General features: G+C 43.3%; 1 protein-coding gene across 2 annotated transcripts in view; it reads right to left on the bottom strand.

Moving 5' to 3' along the window:
• Positions 1–6,534: 6,534 nt before the first annotated feature.
• Positions 6,535–20,797, bottom strand: part of nlgn1 (neuroligin 1) — a 338,488-nt gene continuing 324,225 nt past the window's right edge. For both annotated transcript variants that reach the window (XM_080473829.1, XM_080473828.1), the window contains 7 exons: positions 17,304–17,516; positions 16,357–16,623; positions 15,920–16,281; positions 15,045–15,205; positions 11,359–11,515; positions 10,829–10,906; positions 6,535–8,747 (listed from right to left, as the gene is read on the bottom strand). In XM_080473829.1, the coding sequence (XP_080329955.1) occupies positions 8,145–8,747; positions 10,829–10,906; positions 11,359–11,515; positions 15,045–15,205; positions 15,920–16,281; positions 16,357–16,623; positions 17,304–17,516 (1,841 nt within the window). In that variant the 3' untranslated portion in view covers positions 6,535–8,144. The remainder of the gene's footprint in view (positions 8,748–10,828; positions 10,907–11,358; positions 11,516–15,044; positions 15,206–15,919; positions 16,282–16,356; positions 16,624–17,303; positions 17,517–20,797) is intronic.

Raw genomic sequence — 20,797 nt, 5'->3', positions numbered from 1 at the left:
CAAAGCGGATGAGAGAGGCACCTGATGGAGATCAGCGTCTGTTGCCATGGAGACGCTCCCTGCTCAGTGTTTCACACAGTGATGTAGCCACCTGACAGGCTAGTTAGCATTGACATGAGCTAACGGCTATCATGCTAGCGATGCTCACTTGGTTCAGTAAACAAATGTGGCGTTGGTGAAGTCTGCGCTCTACCGAGTGTAGCTCTGGTTTTATAGTTGACAATCACCGTAATAACACTCCAACTTGGTGGTCTGTTCACTAGAATGTCTCCCATTATTAACATGTATAGCGTATTGTTTGCTGTGTGTGTTCGGTTCATAAAAAAAAACAACCTGATAAATAAATAAAAGTCGACACTAGTGGCTCAACATGAAAACTATTCGGTGTGAACAGATCTCATGTCCGTTGCTGTTTGGACGCAAAACTCTGCTAAAATGCTAAAATGGTGCATTTTCAAAAGAGATGTCGTCCTGTAAACAAAACCTCATAAACACAAAGTTTCCCTGAACCCATGTGATGTATATTTGGCCAACAAAGCCATGAGATACCCTCCTGCCCTGGTCTCTCTCGGGCCAAAGATCTGGGGTCGCCCATCCATGATGTATGCGATGTCTGCAACAATAATACATGCAGGATGTTGAAATGAGCGTCAAATGCTGCTGGTAAATAAAGAAATATCTGTGAATGCAATATCTTGTATCTGCTGTCCATTTGATAAAGAAATGTATTTTATATATATATAATTTATTTTTCCTGACATTGCAGCTGAATGTTAATCAAATGAAAACAATGAGACCTTGTGGTACTTCTTGTGTATCGAGTGTAAAGTTTGTTGTGTTTCCACCGTCCTCATTGTAAACTGCCGTTAGCCCTCGTTCTGGTCGATCCTAGCCCTTGAACAAAAATGTGTCGTCTAGTCAGAGCGAGCAGACGCCTGTGCGCTCAGTGAGCAACACCCACATGGAAGGTACCCTGTGAATTTGACCACTGCTGGAGGTATTGTTCAGCAGTATTTGTTGATGAAACCTCGCTGCTGTGATCTGCTGCGACGTTAAAATGCGCATGCAGAATGAACATTAGGGCAAGTTGGACTGGAGCGACACGACTTGGGCTTCGTTTGGTAACTGAGAGGGGGAGCAGAACACAGCTGCGCCCAGGAAATACGAGAATTTACTGTTGGGGATGGAAGAAAAAAACAAAAACAAGATGGGGGTGTCAAAAATAAAACAATGAAACCTCACTCTGATATCGATTAATGGGTAAATCATCAATGACTGATTCATTCTTGAACGGTTTAATTTCGGTTTATCAGCAACTAAACTTGCTGGTTTGGCTGAAAACAACTTATGTTTCATAACGGATTACAGGGTATTAAAAACACCAGCGATGGTGTTATTAGGGAATCAAACGCCAATCTTCAGGTTGTTTTGTGGACGACTCATCCATCTGATTTAATCAACAAGCTACAATGGATTTTTCTAGTTATACTTCCTGCTGCCACTAGAGGTCCAATCACACGACGCAATACGTGGAATTTCTGCAAAAGTGAGCAATCACCATCCCTGGAGTTCGTCACAAATGGGCGGACACTAACAAAACAAAACGTTTATGAAAATGTCGTAGGGCACCTTCAATCTAAGATGGCAAACTGTTCATAGAATCACCTGAAACTACTAATTAGCAAATGGCAGTGGTGCAAAAGCCAGTGAAAATGAAATGATCCTGGGATGTATGATGCAGGGCAGCACCAGCTGGTAATTCTCTCTCTCACCTCACCGGGGGGTTAGACACAGCTCGAGTCATGGGGGCACTTCTGTAGGAGGTTTTCATGTTCTTTCTGTACGTACATCCCACGACTCTGCTTTCCTTCATAGTCTAAGGCCACATTTACATATACCCGGGTTTTTACAAAAAGTAATATTTCCTCCTCCTACGTTTAAAAAAATTTAGATTTGTTTACACGACCCTACATATACACCTGATTTAGAGCTGCAATGAGCAGCCAGACCTGTAGGAGGCAGTGTAACAAGACACATGAAGCCATTATAGCCAATCAGAAACCTGGATAAAAAGATGATGTCACAAATTGTGATGTAAATATCCACCTACCCTCCTTTAGACCCAACTGAAAACACGGAGTCTCTCCAGATCTCTACTGTGGCTGGAGTTTTCAAGAATCATCATTTGTAGTGAGTCGTAGCTGGTTTTTATGTGTAAATACGCCTAAACGCAGATATATATCACCTTTTTTTCAAATACCTGTGTACCTGTAAATGTGGCCTCAAACACAGTCAACTTAAATGACTATACCAGAGTGTGATAAACCGGCAACCTGTCCAGAGTATATACTGTCGTAGCTGGGATCACCTCAAGCTCCTAAGTAGGATAAAAGGGTTCGTAAACTAAGAGCGCTTTCACATTTCCTGTTTGATCCGGATCAGAGTCTCTTCAGGGAGATAAACACTTCAGTTTGGTTCGATGTGAAATCTCCCACGAACTCTGAACCGGAGCGAACAAGTGATCCGGGTCTCGGTTCACATGCGAACGGTCTTTCCAGCCGATGGGATGAGAGGACGTGACGTAGAGCCCAATGCATTCTGGGTAGTAAATAAACAAAGCGAATTAGACGCAGAACGAAGAAGTTGGGAAATATCTCGTGGGCATACGTGAAGTCGAGAGGAAGAATTAGTGAAAAGGGCGTGTATTGATATCTGGTCTGAAGACTATATATAAGATTGTTGCTACATGTTAGCCACAAGCTAACTAGCCTAGCCACCACAAGCTAAAGTGGCAGGACTTCCTCGTTCAGTCCGGACCAATCAATGAGCCGTGTTTCTTCTTTACTTCCTCTGTGGTCCGACAGCGCCCCCAAACCAGCAGCTGGTGTAACAGCGTGACATTCTCCAGGTTGTATCTCTGAAGTCAATGTGAACGCCACCATACCAGATGAAGGGATGAAAATGAACCCCTCCCCCGCTGCTCTGTTGTCAAGATGTTGATCGGTGTAGGGTACCATGACCACGATGACGATGTTAAATACTCCGCTAAGAATCTGATCACCTCCTGAGTCGTTTATCGAGCAGCACGCCGTCTGTCAATACGAGCCACGGGCAAAGCTCAGTGAGAGCCTCGGCCTCATTAAAGCTTCTCACTCAACTTTCTCTGTGGTTTTTTAGCTGTGGCTCCATCGGTGCCTCTACTTGTGCATTCAGAAGCCATCCTACGTCTTCTTAATCACAGCGGATGTGGTCGGAAGTCAGCGGGTGAATCGGTCACGTTAAGGTCTGCTTCAGCCGACTTTCAATTTGTGCAGCTTTGCTCCGGATTGAATGGTTCTCAACGCGGTTGTTTTTGGCCTTGCGGTGTGAGCTCCTGTGATGAGGAGATATTTTGTCACCCGCTCCCCGTGGTTCCTGCAGCCAGAGGTTCTCTTCAGAGACGTCGAGGTCGTCCGACACTTTCATAACAAGGTTTCACCGATAATGTCTCAGTTTGTTTTGCTTGTCACGTTTGTTAAAAAAATAAATAAAAAATGGCACATGTATTTAATGCATCGCCTCACTTATATAACCCTTCATTCGTGAGTCACCACTGCACCTCTCTATGACAATTTTTTATTTATTTTTCTCCCTCCTGTCTGTCGGGTCTCGTTTGGAGTGAAGCAGCTTGTTATGTGCGTGAAAAAAAAATAAAAAATTAAAAAATGAGGACTGAATTTGTATGTAGTCAACTGAAACGGGTTCTATCTTGTTAGCAACGGCCAGCGTATATTTAGGTCACTGTGGTTTCCAGCAATTTCCATTTATAATTTCAAACCTATCAGGTGCTGACCAGCACTTCTGTCACTCCGCTCACGCTCGACTTGGCTCAGGGTTTTCAGCAACCACACAATTAGGCAGTGGAACACATGGCAAGTTATGAATTAAGATTCACCCTCAGCTGTCAGCTGTTTAGCATGGCGCCGCAACGGCTCCACTATTTACCCATCAGCACAATTATATGTTTAATTCAGTAAGTGGCCCTTTGTCTTTCCTCCGGAGAGCAGCACTTGCATTTGGTGAGCGCCAACAATGTGCTATTTCATATCCTGTGATGCTTCATGAATAGCTCTTGTTAGTGTTTATGAATCACAATTCACTCGTTCACTCAAGCAAAGCCAATTGGTTTTTTTTTTTGGTTTGCTTTGTTTTTACTTGAATAAAATTCTGAGACGCGATGAGTTCTATTTCATTTATATTTCAATCGACGACGTGAGTGAAAAGGGTTCCGGGCGCCTTGTTATGCAGTAAAATAAACAGGCGAGTCGCTCATGTTCAGTCGGATTGTTGGCCAGGTGATCTGACTGTAATTGGTTCGAACTTCCTCCTATAAATATGAGGGAATGTCACGAACGGAGATGGTCAGTGGTGCTGGATTCAGGTGTTTTTACACTCGAGCAGAGTATTGTGTTAGATAACGTGAAGTATTTGCCAGCGTCACACGTCTTTTCGTTTCACACGGAAAAAAACAATCTAACAGAATCTAACAGATTTAATTAGTTTATTCCATTTGAATTATACTGCAAAAAGGAACACTCAGACCTGATTTTACCCCCCCCCCCGCTCATTCTACTTGTCTACTGAAATGTTCTATGGGGGGTAACAGTAGTCTGCACTCATTATTCTGAATGACTGCTCAGGGCCTGTGAGGAAGCTGAAAGGATGCAGGATGTATTTTCACAACAGAGCCTCACCACATTATAGAGAAGGAAAAAAAAAAGCAGGAGAGATTCAGCCAGACAAGCATATCAGCTTACCAAGTCGCATCCCGGCGCTAAAGCATCCAGGATTCTATCACCGAGCACAATCGGCTTGCCATCTCCAGTATTTGTCTCTGTCAGTTTGGAAGATCAACCCTTTACACCAACAGTGACTCCAGCCTCTGGAGCAGCTGGATTCCACTCAGTGCTTTTTGCAGTATGACTCACTTCGATGCCGCTGACGAACATCGTTTGCTGGCGGGGGCTTCGATGACCTAAACGCGTCCGCAATACCAGACAGGCTCGCAGGAAACCATTAAGCTGGGGATAACGCGGCGACAGGTTTTGGTAAACAGTCCGGGCTGTGAAACAAACAACGAAACAGAAACAAAGGAAATAAAATGTATTTTCTTTGTTTCGACCATTCTACCACAGACTGGTAAACAGGAGTCGTCGTCTTTACCAAAGAATCGTTGTGGGATTTCCGCAGCTTGGTGAACAAGGAACCAAAACTACCTTGTAATATTAGATATAAAAGACCAAGGTTCTGGGTTTAGAATCGATTTAGTGAGGTGTCAGAATACATCATTTTAACATTTGTTGAAATCCAAAGTATGTTGGTATGGTTCCATTCGGGAAAAGACCAGGACAGATCAGAACATTTCAACTGCCAAAACTACTTGGTTGAGGTTAAGTAAAGACCATGGATGTGATTTGAGCAACCAAAGAATAATGTTGATGGGTAAGGCCATGCATTTACAGAAGGTTTAGCACAAAACTGAGGTGTACCTCTTTATATAAGAAAAGTTTACGCTACGGTTTGGTGAAAAAACCTATTTGTTCGGTTTTAGGAAACGACCAGATTGATTTGAAGTTTCAGAATTCCCAAACATTCATCTTCCACTGGTAAAAGTCTCTTCGATGACACGCCCTGTGTACCAGTCTGTTCGGTCATTGAGTGACTCAAAATAAAGTTATACACTAAAAACAAACGCCTTACCTTTTATAAGGTCAATCAATCCCAGACCACCTGTGGTGACCAGTGGATTCTGGCTACAAATTACCTTTCCAACAACAATAGGCTGATCTATTCAGCAAATGGATTTTCTTGAAATGGGCTCCGTAAATTTTAACATGCAAGTGGAAGTTCTTCCCTACTGGTTACCATTTGTGCAGATCACAGCATTTTCATTTGCATGTGAAAGCCTCTTCATACTCGGGGGCTGTGGGAGTGGGTGAAGTGGGTTCACTGCCAAGCTTCTCCAATATGTCAAAGCGGCGGGGCCGGAAGCGAAACGTCAATCTCCGGCAGATCCCAACAGTTTTCCTACGCAGCCTGGGCAGTTCCTTTACCACTGTACTTCTGCAACAATCCACCGTGCCGCTTAACAACTTTTCACGCAGCGTGGAGACTGAGTGGGTTCGCAAATAGAAAAGTAGTAGCACTTTGAAACAAGATAAAGAAGCTGCCGGAAGAATCCTTTTGACTTTCTTCCCTGATTTGCATACATACTTCCCACGCGATAAGGCTCTGAACGATGATCAACCTTGGCTCATGACGAATAACCGATGAGATGTGCGTCATGTGATTTGACCTCACCTCCTCACACCCACCTCCCGTGTAACTCCACAGAGTCCTGCCCAGTGTGATCCGTCTGTGCTTGGCCTTGACTCGTATTAGTCACATATAGGCTTGAATGCATTAAGAGCTCAGGGTGAAGACTCACACACCCACCATTTCCCCCCAATGTTCAAAAATGTTTTTTACTTTCTTCTCTCTCTTTTTTTTTTTTTTAACTAATGGGCTTCCACTTCATATCTCAGTCAAAACACCTCCCTGGTAAAGTAAAAAACAATGGGCGATGGAATAAACAGTGCAGGTAATTACTTCTATATGGTACAGTGGCTCAATATGTAAAATAACAAAGAACAATAATCTCAAATGAAGGTACAATGAATTTGATTGATACAGTGTAATGTGATTTAACCACTATCAAAAAGTAGTACCAACATACAGAGTACAAAACTAGTCCCTATATACTCAGCTCCATTCAAGCTATAATATGTATGCGAGATAGTTTTACCACGTCGTCCTGCCTCATTCATTTCTGTACCCCGGCTCCAGCCCTGCCGCGGCTCCCCCAACAGTCACAACCTGGAACTGCACTTCCCACGGTCCTGCAAGGGTGCGGGTGTGTGTGTGTGTGTGTGTGTGTGTGTGTGTGTGTGTGTGTGTGTGTTTTCCTGGAATCCAATCAGGAAAAAAAGGTGTCCAAAATTGATCCAATCCAAGGGAGTGGGTGAAAATTATTCTTAATAATGACATAATCAGCAGAGCAGCCATCAAGCAGATAAATTGTCATGCGCATCGTGCTAAAATATCCAATTCTCCGTTTGTCCCTCGGCTCTCTGTGTTGAAGGTTGGAAATGCCAGAAAGTCACCAGGGTGGATCCCCTCGCTCCCCACTGGTTCGGTCCATTTGACTGGCAGGTTTGCAGTTTGGACGCTCCTCCCAAGAAGAGAAGAGGGCTTAAACAGCCTTGGTGCTTAGTGTACAGATCTAGATATGTAAATAGGTTCTATACAATAAAATTCTTGCCAATCCTCAAAAATAAATGGATGAAAAGTGTTTGCAAGATTTTTCTTCTCCTTAAAATCATTCTCTTGTGCATTCAGGGTTTTCTCAACGTTTCAGATCCTTTCTTTTCACCGTTTTTTTTTTTTTGTTTGCCTTATCTTACATACCCTCCATTTCACGACGTTCGGATGTGCCGAACGTGGTTTGCGCGGCCTCCGCTTTGTGCCTCGCGAGTTCTGCGGTGCGATGTCGAGGGAAAACAATATGTTTCCCTTCTTTCACAAAGTGCTCCCTCTTCTCACCTCTGATTCTCTGCACTGCTTCCAGAAAATACTGCCAAGCAGTCATTTGTCAAAAAGATCCCGAAGGCCATATATGTCACTAGAAAGAAAACGTATTTTAGTCTACCTTGTTTTGCTGCAATATCAGAACAAAAATAATCACAAAAAAAACATTGTCTCTTTTTTTAAGCTTGTGAGGTTGTTTTCCTTCAACTCGTATATGTCTCTCTCTCTCTCTTTTTTTATTTTTTTCTTATTCGTGTCTTTTATTTTTGTACAAAAACACAATTATTCTTTTTTTGTTGTTTTGTTTTTTTTACTCCATCTGGTCCAAACCCGTGACTATATTCCCTCAGGTATGAACATGTTGTCGTACAATCCCAGTGTAATTCCATTAGTATCTGGGAACCCCCGGGCTTCGCTTTTACAAACGTGTATCCGTGGTTTGTCAGCAGGTCGGCCTCGAGTCTCTGCTCCGGCGACGGCGTCCGGCTCTAAGCCTCCGCCGACAGGGTCCTTGCCTGCGATGGGAGCGTCCAGCGGGGCTATACCCGGGTGGTGGAGTGTGAGTGTGGGTGCGCGTGGGGCAAGGTGTTGTTCTGCCCGCTGCTGGGGAAGGTGTTGAAAGAGTGGAGCGAGGTGAGCCCTCCCATGGTGCTGGGGATCATGGTTATGGTGTTCGGCGTCATGAGCGGGATGTCGTCCGGCGAGCGCCGCATGGCCAGAGTGTAGTCCGGCGGACAGGCAGTCCTCAGCACCACGTCATGCGGGTGCAGAGAGTCACCCACCCCTCTGCAGTCCCGGTCCAGGTCCGAGTGCTGCTTCATCTGCAGGGACATGATCTCCTCCTCCTGCGTGTGGGCCAGGTCGTTGGCGGCGCTCCGCTGGGGGCTGCAGCGGCGGTGGACGTCGTGCCGGCGCTTGTCCTTTTTGTAGTAGAGGGCGGCGAAGGCCAGGATATTGAGGAAGAGCAAGGACGCTCCCACGGCGATGGTCACCGACAGTTCGGTGGAGTAGTCGCGCTGGTCCACCAGGTGAGGCTGGTTGTGGCTGTCCTGGGTCTCGGTTGGGAACGGAGTCGGGTTGGGTCGCTTGGTCACCATGACTTTGGTCTTTGGCGTGCGGTTGGTAACCTCTGGTGGAGGGATCTGGTGGACGACAGTAAGAAGTCAAAGGGTTAGCTGATACCTTCAGTTATTCCACGGTGATTTGAATCATTTAATCACATTTCTTTGTCAAGCTGAGCTGCTCCTGCTCTCGATCGACTGGAACTGCACGTCCATGGTTGGATTACACCATTTTGGAACTTCTTATCATTTTGGAACTGAATCTGAATCTAAAATATCACCTGTGAACGTTAAACAGTACCAGGAAGTGAACTTTTTGCCCAAACCAAGTCAGAGTCTATAAACCATTATTTATTGTGACTTCTCTCCCTGGAAGTGGTTGACCAGTCCAGTTGATTGGATCATTAAAAAAACAAAGTTTGTTTATCATTCTGTCAAAACAACCAAAAACTAGATTATTTCTGTATGTTTAAATTGTGAGGTAGAAACAGTGAGTAGCAGTATTTGGCTGGATATTGAAGAAGGCCTGTTCGGTGGTTTTGTGTGTTCATTCTCTGCTGAAAGACGTCTAAGACACTTTATAGTTCTACCAAACGATGGGGAGTGGCACGTTTCTCCACTGATTATGAGCTATAATCCAATTACCCACAGATAAATAACACCTATGTCTAGTTCTACTGTCTTATTTGGTTAAATATGCTATTTATTAACTTCAACATGAAACAGGCCCCCGAGGCACAGACGTCCATGTTCTTGTCCATAGTTTCTTTGGAAAGTTGGAACGACTTCCTAAGACCAGTGCAGTCTCTTAAACGAAAACATGGCACACACTGATGATATTTACAGTCCGTGTCCCATAAGAGGTATTTCTCTGTGATACCACTACTGCAAAGTACCGCAATTGTTATGGGATCCCTGGAAAGTCACGTTACGGCAGGTCTGAACCGGCCCTCGGTGGAGGGGCGCCAAATGTGACTTTATTTGAAGGAAACTGTGACTAACGGGGAAAACTCAAGCTGTTGTAGTAAAAGAACACAAATATTTTTATGAGAAATGATTGAACATACATTGAACATTTACTGCACAAGTTCACATTTGGATTTCCAGTTTGTCCACAACTTCACATTGTTTGATTCAGGTGCACAAATATGTTTTGCATCACATTTATGTGAGTGTATTTGTTTTTAAAAATCTGTGACTTGTAAAATAGGATTTGTGCACCTGCAATTAAGAATCTGTGAGTGTGTAAATATTGCGTTGTGTTTGTGGAGAGATAACTCAAAGAGTATGTGACCACAAATCTACGGATACACATAAAATTCACTGTACACAGCCTGTTTCACCAATAATCCCTTCATGCTAAACTCTTGACACTGGCGGCAGACAACCGCCCAGATCTGATGGTGTAAAAACGACGACTCCAGTCTGATTGGACTTTTAATGTCAAGTAAACCCTGAGACTCACAGGCCTTCAAGCTACAAATTCATATTTGCACTCAGTCAAAATCAAATCAAGTGTTAAAGAAGTAAACTTTGCAACGGTGTGAATGAAGTACCTAAATGTCTGGTTAAAACTGAGTAACCTAAATGATGCTTTACTTTTAGTGACGACCGTTTGAGATGGACTAAATGAAGTACTGGTTCAGAAGTTACAAACTACAAACACTAATATTGCTTAAAAACAGATTGTGGCATGAATCTGGTTTCAAAACTAAGTAGATCTGATATAAAATAGAATTAATATAAGTTAAAGCAGTACACCAGTGACTTGACTTGCCCAGGACTAAATGACATCTTAAACAGCATTACACTGCACACCAACCATCAAAATGCTCAAACAGAGTTTTAAAAAGATTCTCTGAATAAAAGAAAATAAGATAAGAGTTATACGATTGCTTTGTTTGTCAGGTAACAGCTGTCAATTTTGCAATTCGTGTGAAGAAGCTGTGAGTTTAGACTGACTGCATCTCTATTATGTAATCAACCGTCATCTAGTCCAACAACAAACCAAACAAAAATCCCGTCAACAGCAATCAAACTATAAGTTAGTCCTCAACATAACATCCTAAACTTGCACTTTAAACACTGCCAGTTAAACTGGTTGGATCTGCTAAGAAATCTTTTGATTGTTGATTTTCAGTAAACGGTGAGTGACTCAGTACCTTGGTGGTGGTGGGGATGAGCTGGGTGACCTCGTTCAGGCTGTGGAGATGAGGAACCAGCTCCAACCACAAGTTGACCTGTGGAGACGACACAACACCAGATTTCAATTACAAAAGTTGCTCTAAAATCACCAACTATCCGCTGCCAATCGAGATCTGGCGAGGTCGAGTGTTCGAACGGGATCTTGCCTGGGAAATATTCGGGTGTTTCCGTGACGCTGAGACAAACCCGGTATGTTATGCAAATTTTAAATGTTGGACTGAGTGTAATGAAGAATTTCCTCCAGGAAGGTTTTGACAGAGTATTACAGAAGGACTTCAACAACTGAAACTGGATCCGAAATGTTTTCATTCTTCCCGTGTGCTTTCTGGTGGAGGAACTTTCCCTCCTGTATGGATGGACGGTCCCCCTGTGGGTCGGATTGGACCTGCTGGCCGGTGGGGAGTCTGATGGACATCCATGGTGGGAAGTGGAAAGCTGTGTGTGACACTGAGGAAGGGTAGCAGTCAGTACTATGTGACTATGATACCTTGTTGGCGCGGTAGTGCTCTTTGACGCGAGGTTTCAAGCCGATGTGCAGGTAGAGCTGGTCTTTCTGATTGTATCGTGTCCAGGCCACCTCTTCAAAACGATTGGGCTTGGTGTGGATGAACTTGGTGTCCTGGGGAACCGGCTGGTTTGGGTCGCTGCGGAGAAAAGAGCAGAGAAGAAATCAGATTATCAAGCGCCAAATACCTCACAGTCATTTCAAGGCACTTCTACAGAGAAAAAGCCAACAATCCCCGTGAGCAGACCGAGGAGACCGTGGAACAGAATTCAACTCCCCTTTAACAGGAAGAAACCTGCAGAACTCGCCTCGGCGGCGGAGTTCTCTTATTCCAAACTGGAATAACAGAAAATGAAGGAAATATGGTTCAATTGGGCGACAACTTAACATTTCATTTTTGACAAGTCTAGCATTTGACTGGAGCTAATCGGTGTGATTTATTTTTTGTAAGTGGTGAAATGCAGTCTCAGATTTTAATCAATGGGCTCTGGGTTATTACCACTGATGAAATCTTCCCCCCAAAAGGTTAACAGGGGTATTATTGCTCGGATTATAAAGAGTCTGATTGAAGAAAAGTGTCCTTAAATGGCAAAAAAAAAAATTCAAAAGTTTGCTTGTCGCACTTATTAAATTATGGATGTCTTCTTGGAAGTGAACCTATTTATGTATTATTTATAGATTAAAAAGCAGCTTCTAGCTGGGGACGTGGTTTGGGCTAAGATGCACTCCAACCAAGCTTCTAATATCCATAAAGTATTATACTTTAGTGGCTGCAGGAGAAAGTTTATTTTTCTATTCGTTCCATTTTTGGCAATCAAGAGGAAAACTCAAATTCATTGTAAATGCAGGTCAGCAACCCATGTGTATGCCCCTATCATGATCACTTTATATATATATATATATATATGGACTTTCAGCAGGGGACGCTGGCCTAAATAAAAACACTTGCACTCAATGTGAACAGACCAGAGCCAGCAATGTGAGCTATGGAGGCCCGTTCAGACCTCCTGAGCGCCCCATTGTCTGAGGGCGGCATATGGAGCCAGCCAGACCTCATCAGGAACACGCTTAACCATTCCAATTGGTGGCATAAATCTCCCAGGTACCCGGCATTCCGCGTCAATTTGGGGTTATAAATGTAGATCATTAGTGCCTTTCTGTTTCCCTCAGGCCGGCTGGGCAGTGTACAGAAATGGCCGATGTCCGCCCATTATGCTACAGAAAAACAATTACTGCCATGACTCTATGCTGGAAGGCAACATGAGACAGAAGAGGGGAGGAAAGAGGATTTTAATTTTGTCGCATCCAGAATGTCACTCTTCAGGCTACGGCCATTTATTAATAATGTAATTGGAGATATGGAGAATATCCTCCAAGAATACCAATTACACTGCGCAGTCCATAAACCCCCAATAGCATAATTCTCCAGTCTCGGTCATCAAATGTGGGTTTTATACTGAAGAGACACAGTTACAGTAAAAATATCAATTAGCTGCCGCATTAGAAGGTCCATGTTGATCAAGTGCTGTAAAAACCAGAGCCCACAAAACGGGAATTACAAGCATGTGTACGAAGCTGCCCGGGGGACAGTTACAGATCACCTGTTGGTTTAATGATCACGGTTGGATGGGCTGACATTATAAATTGTAACGTCGAGCAGCGTGTCCTCTGTGTTTGTTTTTCCGTTGCACCTTATTATAATAACTGGAAACCCATCATGATATATACATACTATCTGTGTGTGTGTGGTGATATCAACCAAGTCGTCTGTGTAAACAAACACCACGTGCACTCCATGCAGTCCTATTCCAGCTGGAATTATTAATAACAACCGACTTCAATGCATCTTTTCTGTAGTAGTATTCTATAAAAATGTAAAATCAACATATAATTGGCATAATCCAGCAAAATATTTTATAATTAACAAAAAATGCCCATTAGGGAAAAAAATAACTTAAAAAAAAAAAAGATGTACGTCAGTGATGTTGGTTGGATAAATTCCCAAAAGGTTTCTGGTTTTGAGTTTTATGCTTTCACAATTTATTGCATTTACAAAAAAAAGAAAAAAAAGATTAAACAGCACTGACTCATAAATATCTAGAACTTCTCAAGAACCGTGACGATTGCCCCGGGGTAATAACAGGCACCAAGATCCTCTGCGTCATGAGTGGAGGCCTCCAGTGATCATCTCCAGTTTGTTGACCACAGATCTGATCTGATTAACACTCGAGGAACACGGAAGGCCAGTCAGCAACTCCAACTCCTCCGTGTACCTTCCAGCCTGTATACATTTCTGAGAGTACTGCATTTTCTAAAACTTTGTTAAAGATGGGAGAAAAGGAGTGCTCTGAGATGAAGTGGTGGACGACCACATTTTACATGAAACATCCACAGCTCCTTCACAACATTGGCTATTTCAATGGAACCAGGAGAAGTTCTCACTTTGCTCTGTAATCCATAGCTGCTACTAAACCCAGTACAGTTTATGTTCCTTTTCAGGAGAAAAGGAACTACGATGTTCTTAAGTTTCTTAAACTATAATAGTTCATCTGTGGGCTGCGAGATTCAGCGATCATTCTCAACATTGACAAGCTGCCCACTGGCTTCATAACGAGCTGCTCCGACTAACAAATCAAATCTTCATCATTCTGTCTTTTTGCTAAAGTTGTCTATTCTCTATAAAGTGTAATCTTCTTTAAGTACCTACAGTTCATGTACTCTTAGTAGTGCAGTTTAATTGGTATTACACCTCGGTGACACGACATTTTGAGGGAAAACTCGTTTTCGCATTTTCATACCAGAAAGGTTCCCGTGGCCGTGGCGTGCATGTGCAGGAGCAGCGATTCAGAAAGTTGTGTTTCCCCACAGTTCCTGCAGAGCATTCTTAAAAAGCACCACCTCGGGAGGTGTTTTCAAAAAGGTGCTTGTTCAGTGGCTCTAAAGACCGTTATCTTTTAAACGAACACACAAAGCGCTATGTAATGTTTGTTGTGTAAAAAACGAAGTCATGTCTCTTCATCTGTCAATGAGTTTCCTACTTTGACCAATTTGTTTATAGGAGTCATATCATCCAGTTTTTCAACACTTTCACACGGTCTTACTGGTCCAGAAACCTCCTACTTGATTTTCCTCCATTTGAATATTGGATCATAGGAGCTACATTCAGAATCTGCTGTGTCTGTGTGAGCTGGACTGGCTCCGCCCACTCATGCCCATCTTGGGAAGAGGAGGAAGTACTTCCTCTGGTGGTGCCATGTGCCAGAGCAGAGCTGCCTTATTGTGGGAGGAGTCAAAGGGAGGGCCTACCTTGATTGGGATTGGCTGAACCCCCGATGACACTATATAGGGTTTGATTTCTGATTGGCTGGTCGGAGCAACACACTTTTTAAAACCTGAAACAAGCCAGGGACAGAGAGGACAGACTGTCTTCACTTCTGGGGTGTCTGTCCAGGTATGGGGACGAGTAGTACTGTTGGAAAACTATTTGAAAAAAAATATATATAATATAATATATACCTTACTATAATAATATAGTAAGGTAAAATAAAAAAAATTCACGCCTTTAAGCAAACAATGAACAAAGAGACTTTTTCCAGACTTTGTTATATATGTGTGTTGTATGTAGAAATGTTCCCCTCATATCAGCCACATCTGTGGCGTCGCCATACCCCGTCTTAGCAAAGTTGGTCCAGTAGGTCATGACCACAGCGCTCAGCATCACGTCGTTCTTGGAGAAGTTACAGGGGAACAGCTCCGTCGGGCCGATCATCGGCAGGCCAAACACATACGGGATCTCGTCTCCATGTGCGGCATCCGCCCACGGTGGAACCTGTTGAGCAGCAGAGGAATGAAACCGCGTCGGATGTATCACACATACAGGCTGCTTCTGTTTCTATCGGCTTTATTTCAGCAACACTGTTGTGTGGATTTCTCTGGACACAATCAGATGAAAGAGGCTGGGAAATACACTGATTTATTTGAGAGGAAAAAAGGGAGATTTTTGGGGATATTGTTTTAACTGCCATATCAGGTTTATCATTCACTGTATTACAGGGAGCGACAAGATGAGAAACAACTTTGTGATTCATTTAAAGCAGAATGTAGGGTGCAGCTGGCTGGAGCTGATTGAATGAAAAAAATGTGAGTTTTAAAATCAAATGTTAGAATTCCAATCAACGTTTTTAAAATGATAAATATTGTCCGGCCAGACTTCACAGGTTTAATTTATCACCGTGCTGATTTGCAGTAAAACTGGAGAGATTAAAGTCATCTGGGATTAAAAACAAGATAATTAACTTGATGAAAAACTGCCGACTCACTCTTCATGGCAACTGTCTAACACACGCCGACACAAGACATGGAAACATTCATTCAACTTGAGTCCAGAAGGGGCAGATGGATTTACTGTAATGGAAAATGTCAATACATATATCAACAAAAATAATATCTAGAAAAACAAGAAGAGAAACGGTTGCAGAACAGTAAAAATGTCACCAGGTATTTCAAACTAATGATCACAACAAGATAGTGACTAGAGGCCCACCTGTTCCGTCTGACAATGGTGATAGAAGGCATAGAAGTAAGTTGGCGAGCCGAAGCTGGAGTGCAGGTCTGCCGTGGCAACAGCCGGCGCCACCCACTGGTGATCGGTAAAAAGGGCGAGCAGCGTCTTCCTGCGGGTCTCCGGGTTGTGCCTGTCTGCCCAGTCAGTGTACATAAACTTGATGGTCTCCCTGAGGATGTCCTTCCCCTCCGGATAGCCATAGAGGTCATCCACAAAGCTGGACACGGCGTAGTCAAAGTCATTAGCCTGGACGCCATTTTCGTTGTCCACGATGAGCTCCACAAACTTAAGGCCCTCGCCTTGATTCACTCCCAGCATTATGTCGTAGTTGAGGAATTCACCTAATGAGAGACAATAGTTGTGTTACCGGATCAAGAAAACGATGGCGCTGACATCCGAGTAGGGAAAACCGATACCTTGCTCCATGAGTATCTGAGGGTCATCCGGTATAACGTCCCCGTCAATAACGGGGCCGAAGGCAATGTGGTAGCGGGCCGGCTGGATGTCTTGATCCACGAGCTCTTTGTAATGTTTTCGCTGCAGACACAGCACAAGCTCCACAGTGTCCTCCAGGTTGCAGCCCACCTTCCTGGCGAGCATCCGTGCGTACTTGGCCGGCTGAAAACTAACGGCCCAACTGGACAGAGCCGTCCCGCTCTGGGCGATGGCTCTCTGGAAGAGGCCTGGAGACAAAGGCAGCCGAGGGAGAAGGGTGAGTAACTGAGTAATTTATACAAGTTCTCCATCCTCTCTGATTTTAAATGCATCGATAAGAAAATCCTCCCAAAACAAAACAACACATGAATTAAAAAAAAAAGAAGTTGCTCAACAGCGCCAATACCAGAACATGTTTGTTTGGTTTTGAATAAAAAGTTCAGATACAAGATGTAAAAGACACAACAGCTTCAACTGCAAACCAGTTTTCAGTCAACTTGGTTATCTTCAGATTCCCACGATGCTTTCATATATTATCACACCTTACCGGTATCAGAAGCAACTCAGCAGCACCACAGCATGATGTTACCGCCACCATGTTTAACCCAAAGAGCTCTAGTTTGGCTTCATGTGTAACCGCATTTGATTTAATTGTTGTTGCTAAAAGAAATAGTATAGTCCTTTCATTTGTATTGTGTTACCTTAGAAATAAAAATGCACAATTCATTATGTTTGACTCATCATTGAGTTCTGTACATCAGCCGGCGCAACCCAAACGGTGCAGACATCGACAACAATCCAGCGTTTGTGTCTGTCTGGTAACGTGCGGCGGAAACACGAGGTCCTCATCTTGAAATCGCGCCAGAACAGAAAAAAGTCCAGCAGGAAGTTCCGTGACTGTGTGTTTTATTATTATTTTTTTTTTTACCTTTGGTGGAGTTGCTCCAGCGGTTGCCCTCCGAGTAGTGGGACAAGGTGAGCAGGTTCACGCAGGAAGCTCCGGCGCCCGAGCCGAACACCGTGATTCGTAACGGGTCGCCGCCGAAAGCTGCGATGTTCTCGCTGGTCCAGCGCAGAGCCTGGATCTGATCCAGCAAGCCGTAATTCCCTTTGGCTGCCTGGTCGCCTGTGCTGAGGAAGCCTGCACAGAAGACACAGGAAAACAGAGACGTCACTTTTGTTTTGTGCCCCGAGTGTTTTAATGAAAAAAATAACATTTTCAAGGATTTTTTTTTTTTCTTCAAAGTTTGCGAAGTACAGAAATGACCAATGTGTAGATGTACTTCACTCTGGGTGAGGGAATGCAGCATATCTGCTAAAAGACACAAGGGTAATGCCGATGCGGTGGATGAGTGGAGAATAGAGCCTCTAGTTGAAGATTGAACATGAAACCAACATGAACACAAAATGGGAGCAAAACAAAAATACTCTACTAGATTATTGAATTGAAGGAAAGTATTTGTTTGACAGTCAACACATGAAATACAAAGTGAAACAATAAAGAGGGGTCAACTATCTATCAGTCATTCTGGACTGTCAAATATAAACCAGATTAGGGACTGGGAGTCACGACACTCTGACGGCCGCCATTATTGTTATTGTCCATGTTCTCGCACAGATAAAACTATTTTCTGCGGTCGTGAAGCGAATGAGCAGCCGCAGCGTTTGCTGTCAGGAAACAAGCGGTTTCAGAGAGTTCCACCCAAGGAGCAGTTTTTAAAACTTGCGTTGTCAGTGACTCTGAGCACTGTACTTGTGTAAACAGACGCCCAAAACACGACGGCTTCCATTCGTCTGCAATACATTACGTATTATTGGTTGCTGTCATTTGAAAGTAATTCATTATATTACAGTACTACTGTTGCTTGATTGTAATGCGTCGCACTACTTTTGTGTTACTTTCACTAAAATAACTGCAGAACTATGACCAGGCATTCTAAATAGCTGAAATGTCATTGATCGCAGCTGGTTCTATCTTCAGTGACGGTGATGTAGGATAATGGCTGTGGCTCCTAAAACTACTAAGAACTTCATATGATAGACAAAGTAAAGACTCATCAGTAACAACGACCATTAGAATCACAAAAGTAGATAAAGGATCAGAGTCTGGTAAGTTATGATCGAGATACTAAAAATATTTAAAGTCTATGAAACATAATAGAGCTGGAGCCACTATAAGTTAACCTCCAGCCTGATGACATCACAAGACACACAATCTCATTGTCTGTTTTATTCTATTGTTTTATTCTATTGTTTTATTCTATTTTAATTCAAGGTCACAGCACAAAGATGACATGTACTGAATGGACAGAACCGACGCTTTACCAACGATCAAGAAGTACTTTCGGAGGACTGAACCTGACATTTTTACTTTGTTTTTATTTATTTTATTTTACCGTCATTTGACCAGAAAAACCTTGTTGAGATTAAAAATCTCTTTTTCAAGAGCGTCCTGGCGGCACATTAATGTTCCAGACAAAAAGTCACATAAAACATATAAGAAAAACGTCAATACATTAAAAAAAACAGTTGAAAGTACATGGTGACGTCGCAGAGTACACAGTTAACTCAGGATTTAAACACAGAGACGGAGAGACATGCTGCCATCTGGGATTTCTCTCTGCGTATTAAATAAACTACAGTATCACAGACATCCGAAGTGCCATCAAAGCCAGGTTTAATCTTTTAATCCTTAATTGTCGCACACAAGCACACACACTAAACATTGGGCAGAAACAATCAACACAAATAAAATCAGGTCCATAGTTCCAGTTTGACCAAATCCAAGACGATGTCTAGTAATGAAAGTTAAATCCACCAGAGAGAATCAAACCTCACCTACAAACCAGTAAACTGTTCAGACTGAAGTCCTGACACACGGCAGGAAGTGAAAATAGGCCACCTTCTCACCACACCGTTTGAAATGAGGAAATAAAGTCTTTTTTTGTCAAACTAATGATCAGCAGGACGTCTTTGATGGTTAAGAAGAGAAGAAGAGTCATACTCTATTAATTCCCTTGGGCAAATTTATAAGAACGTCTGGAAATAGGCTCATGATTGTGAGCTTAAAGGCTTGACATTCAATTTCTTTATTTATTTTATTCATCATATTATATTAATCTCCCTTGGGGGGAATGTCTTTACCCAGATGACCCGTCGGTAGCAGCCACACAGCGCCGCGGCGCTGGGGAGGAAACCGGAGAACCCGGAGGAAACCCACTCTGCAACGGAGAGAACATGCAAACTCCACACAGGAGGCCCCGGCCGGCCGGTACCACTGCGCCACCGTGCCGCCCATTAACAGCCGCACTTCAATGTTCAGCCTCGATCTAGAAATCGGAATATACATGTCTCGTTAATGTGGAGTACTCGAGTAGTAAAATACTTCTTTTCGTTTCAAATATCAGAATGTCTCGTTCTATTTTATTAAATTCTTTAAACAAAACAAAAAAAAAACACCTAACAGGTTAGAATTCATTGTAATACTTTTGTAATGGGCATAATATTACAGAATTTATATTAGTAATACATCATATTACTGCATTACATCAAATTGTAATAAGTTACTGTAATTGCATTACTTTATTAACATGTTACTGGTGGGCAGAAACACCCGGTGCAAAGTGAGGTATGAGAGCCAGAGGAGATGAAGGCCCACAGGAGAGCGCTGCTCTTTTAGTCCCACCATCTCCATCTCCCTCTGATTTCCATGCTAAAAGCTCTATTACCTGCCGCAGGCATCCAGGGAAGGCCAGCTCCGCCCATTAACTACCCCCCTGCACCCCCCCCCCCCCCCCCCCCCTGCACCCCCACCCTCACCACGCTCACATATTTCCGTCCCCGTCCTCTGTTATGTTCCCTCGGAGCCGTCCCGTTCCGTGGCTAAATAAAATGATCATTACCCAGAGTCAGTCAGCACATTTTCCACGGGGAAGCTCCGAGGCCACCAGCGCAGGAACATGCATACTGCAGGGACGACATGCTGCTGAATGGGAGGCGGGGAATCAACACTGTCAATCAATATCACATATTAGAGGCAAAAAAAAAAATGTTTTATACACATTTTATGTTGTGATGCCAGAGGAAGAAAAAATGTTTCTCGAATCATCGGGATGCATGAAAGCGTCGCTCTACACTTCCTGGAATTGCACCAGAACTGTGGAGACGTTACGGAAGAAAGATGTACGAGTCAGCATCTTTGAGCTTCGGATTGTATAAATAGTCATCTTTAAATTGACTTAATAAAGAGCACACAATAAATGCCTGAATAAGCCTTGATGCAACAAGACGGAATATATTATATTCTCCAGTTATTTAAACGAGTGTCTCGGGTTCAATTGATTAACTCGAGCATTAGTGTCATTACCACTGAACACACACGTGGGAGGCCACATGTTGAGCACTGCTGGCTCGGACTTGATC

The sequence above is a fragment of the Lipophrys pholis genome, assembly GCF_963383615.2.
Source record: "Lipophrys pholis genome assembly, chromosome: 10".
Lineage (NCBI taxonomy): Eukaryota > Metazoa > Chordata > Actinopteri > Blenniiformes > Blenniidae > Lipophrys > Lipophrys pholis.
The sequence above is the reverse complement of the archived record's forward strand: the minus strand, read 5'-3'. Positions and strand labels throughout refer to the sequence as shown.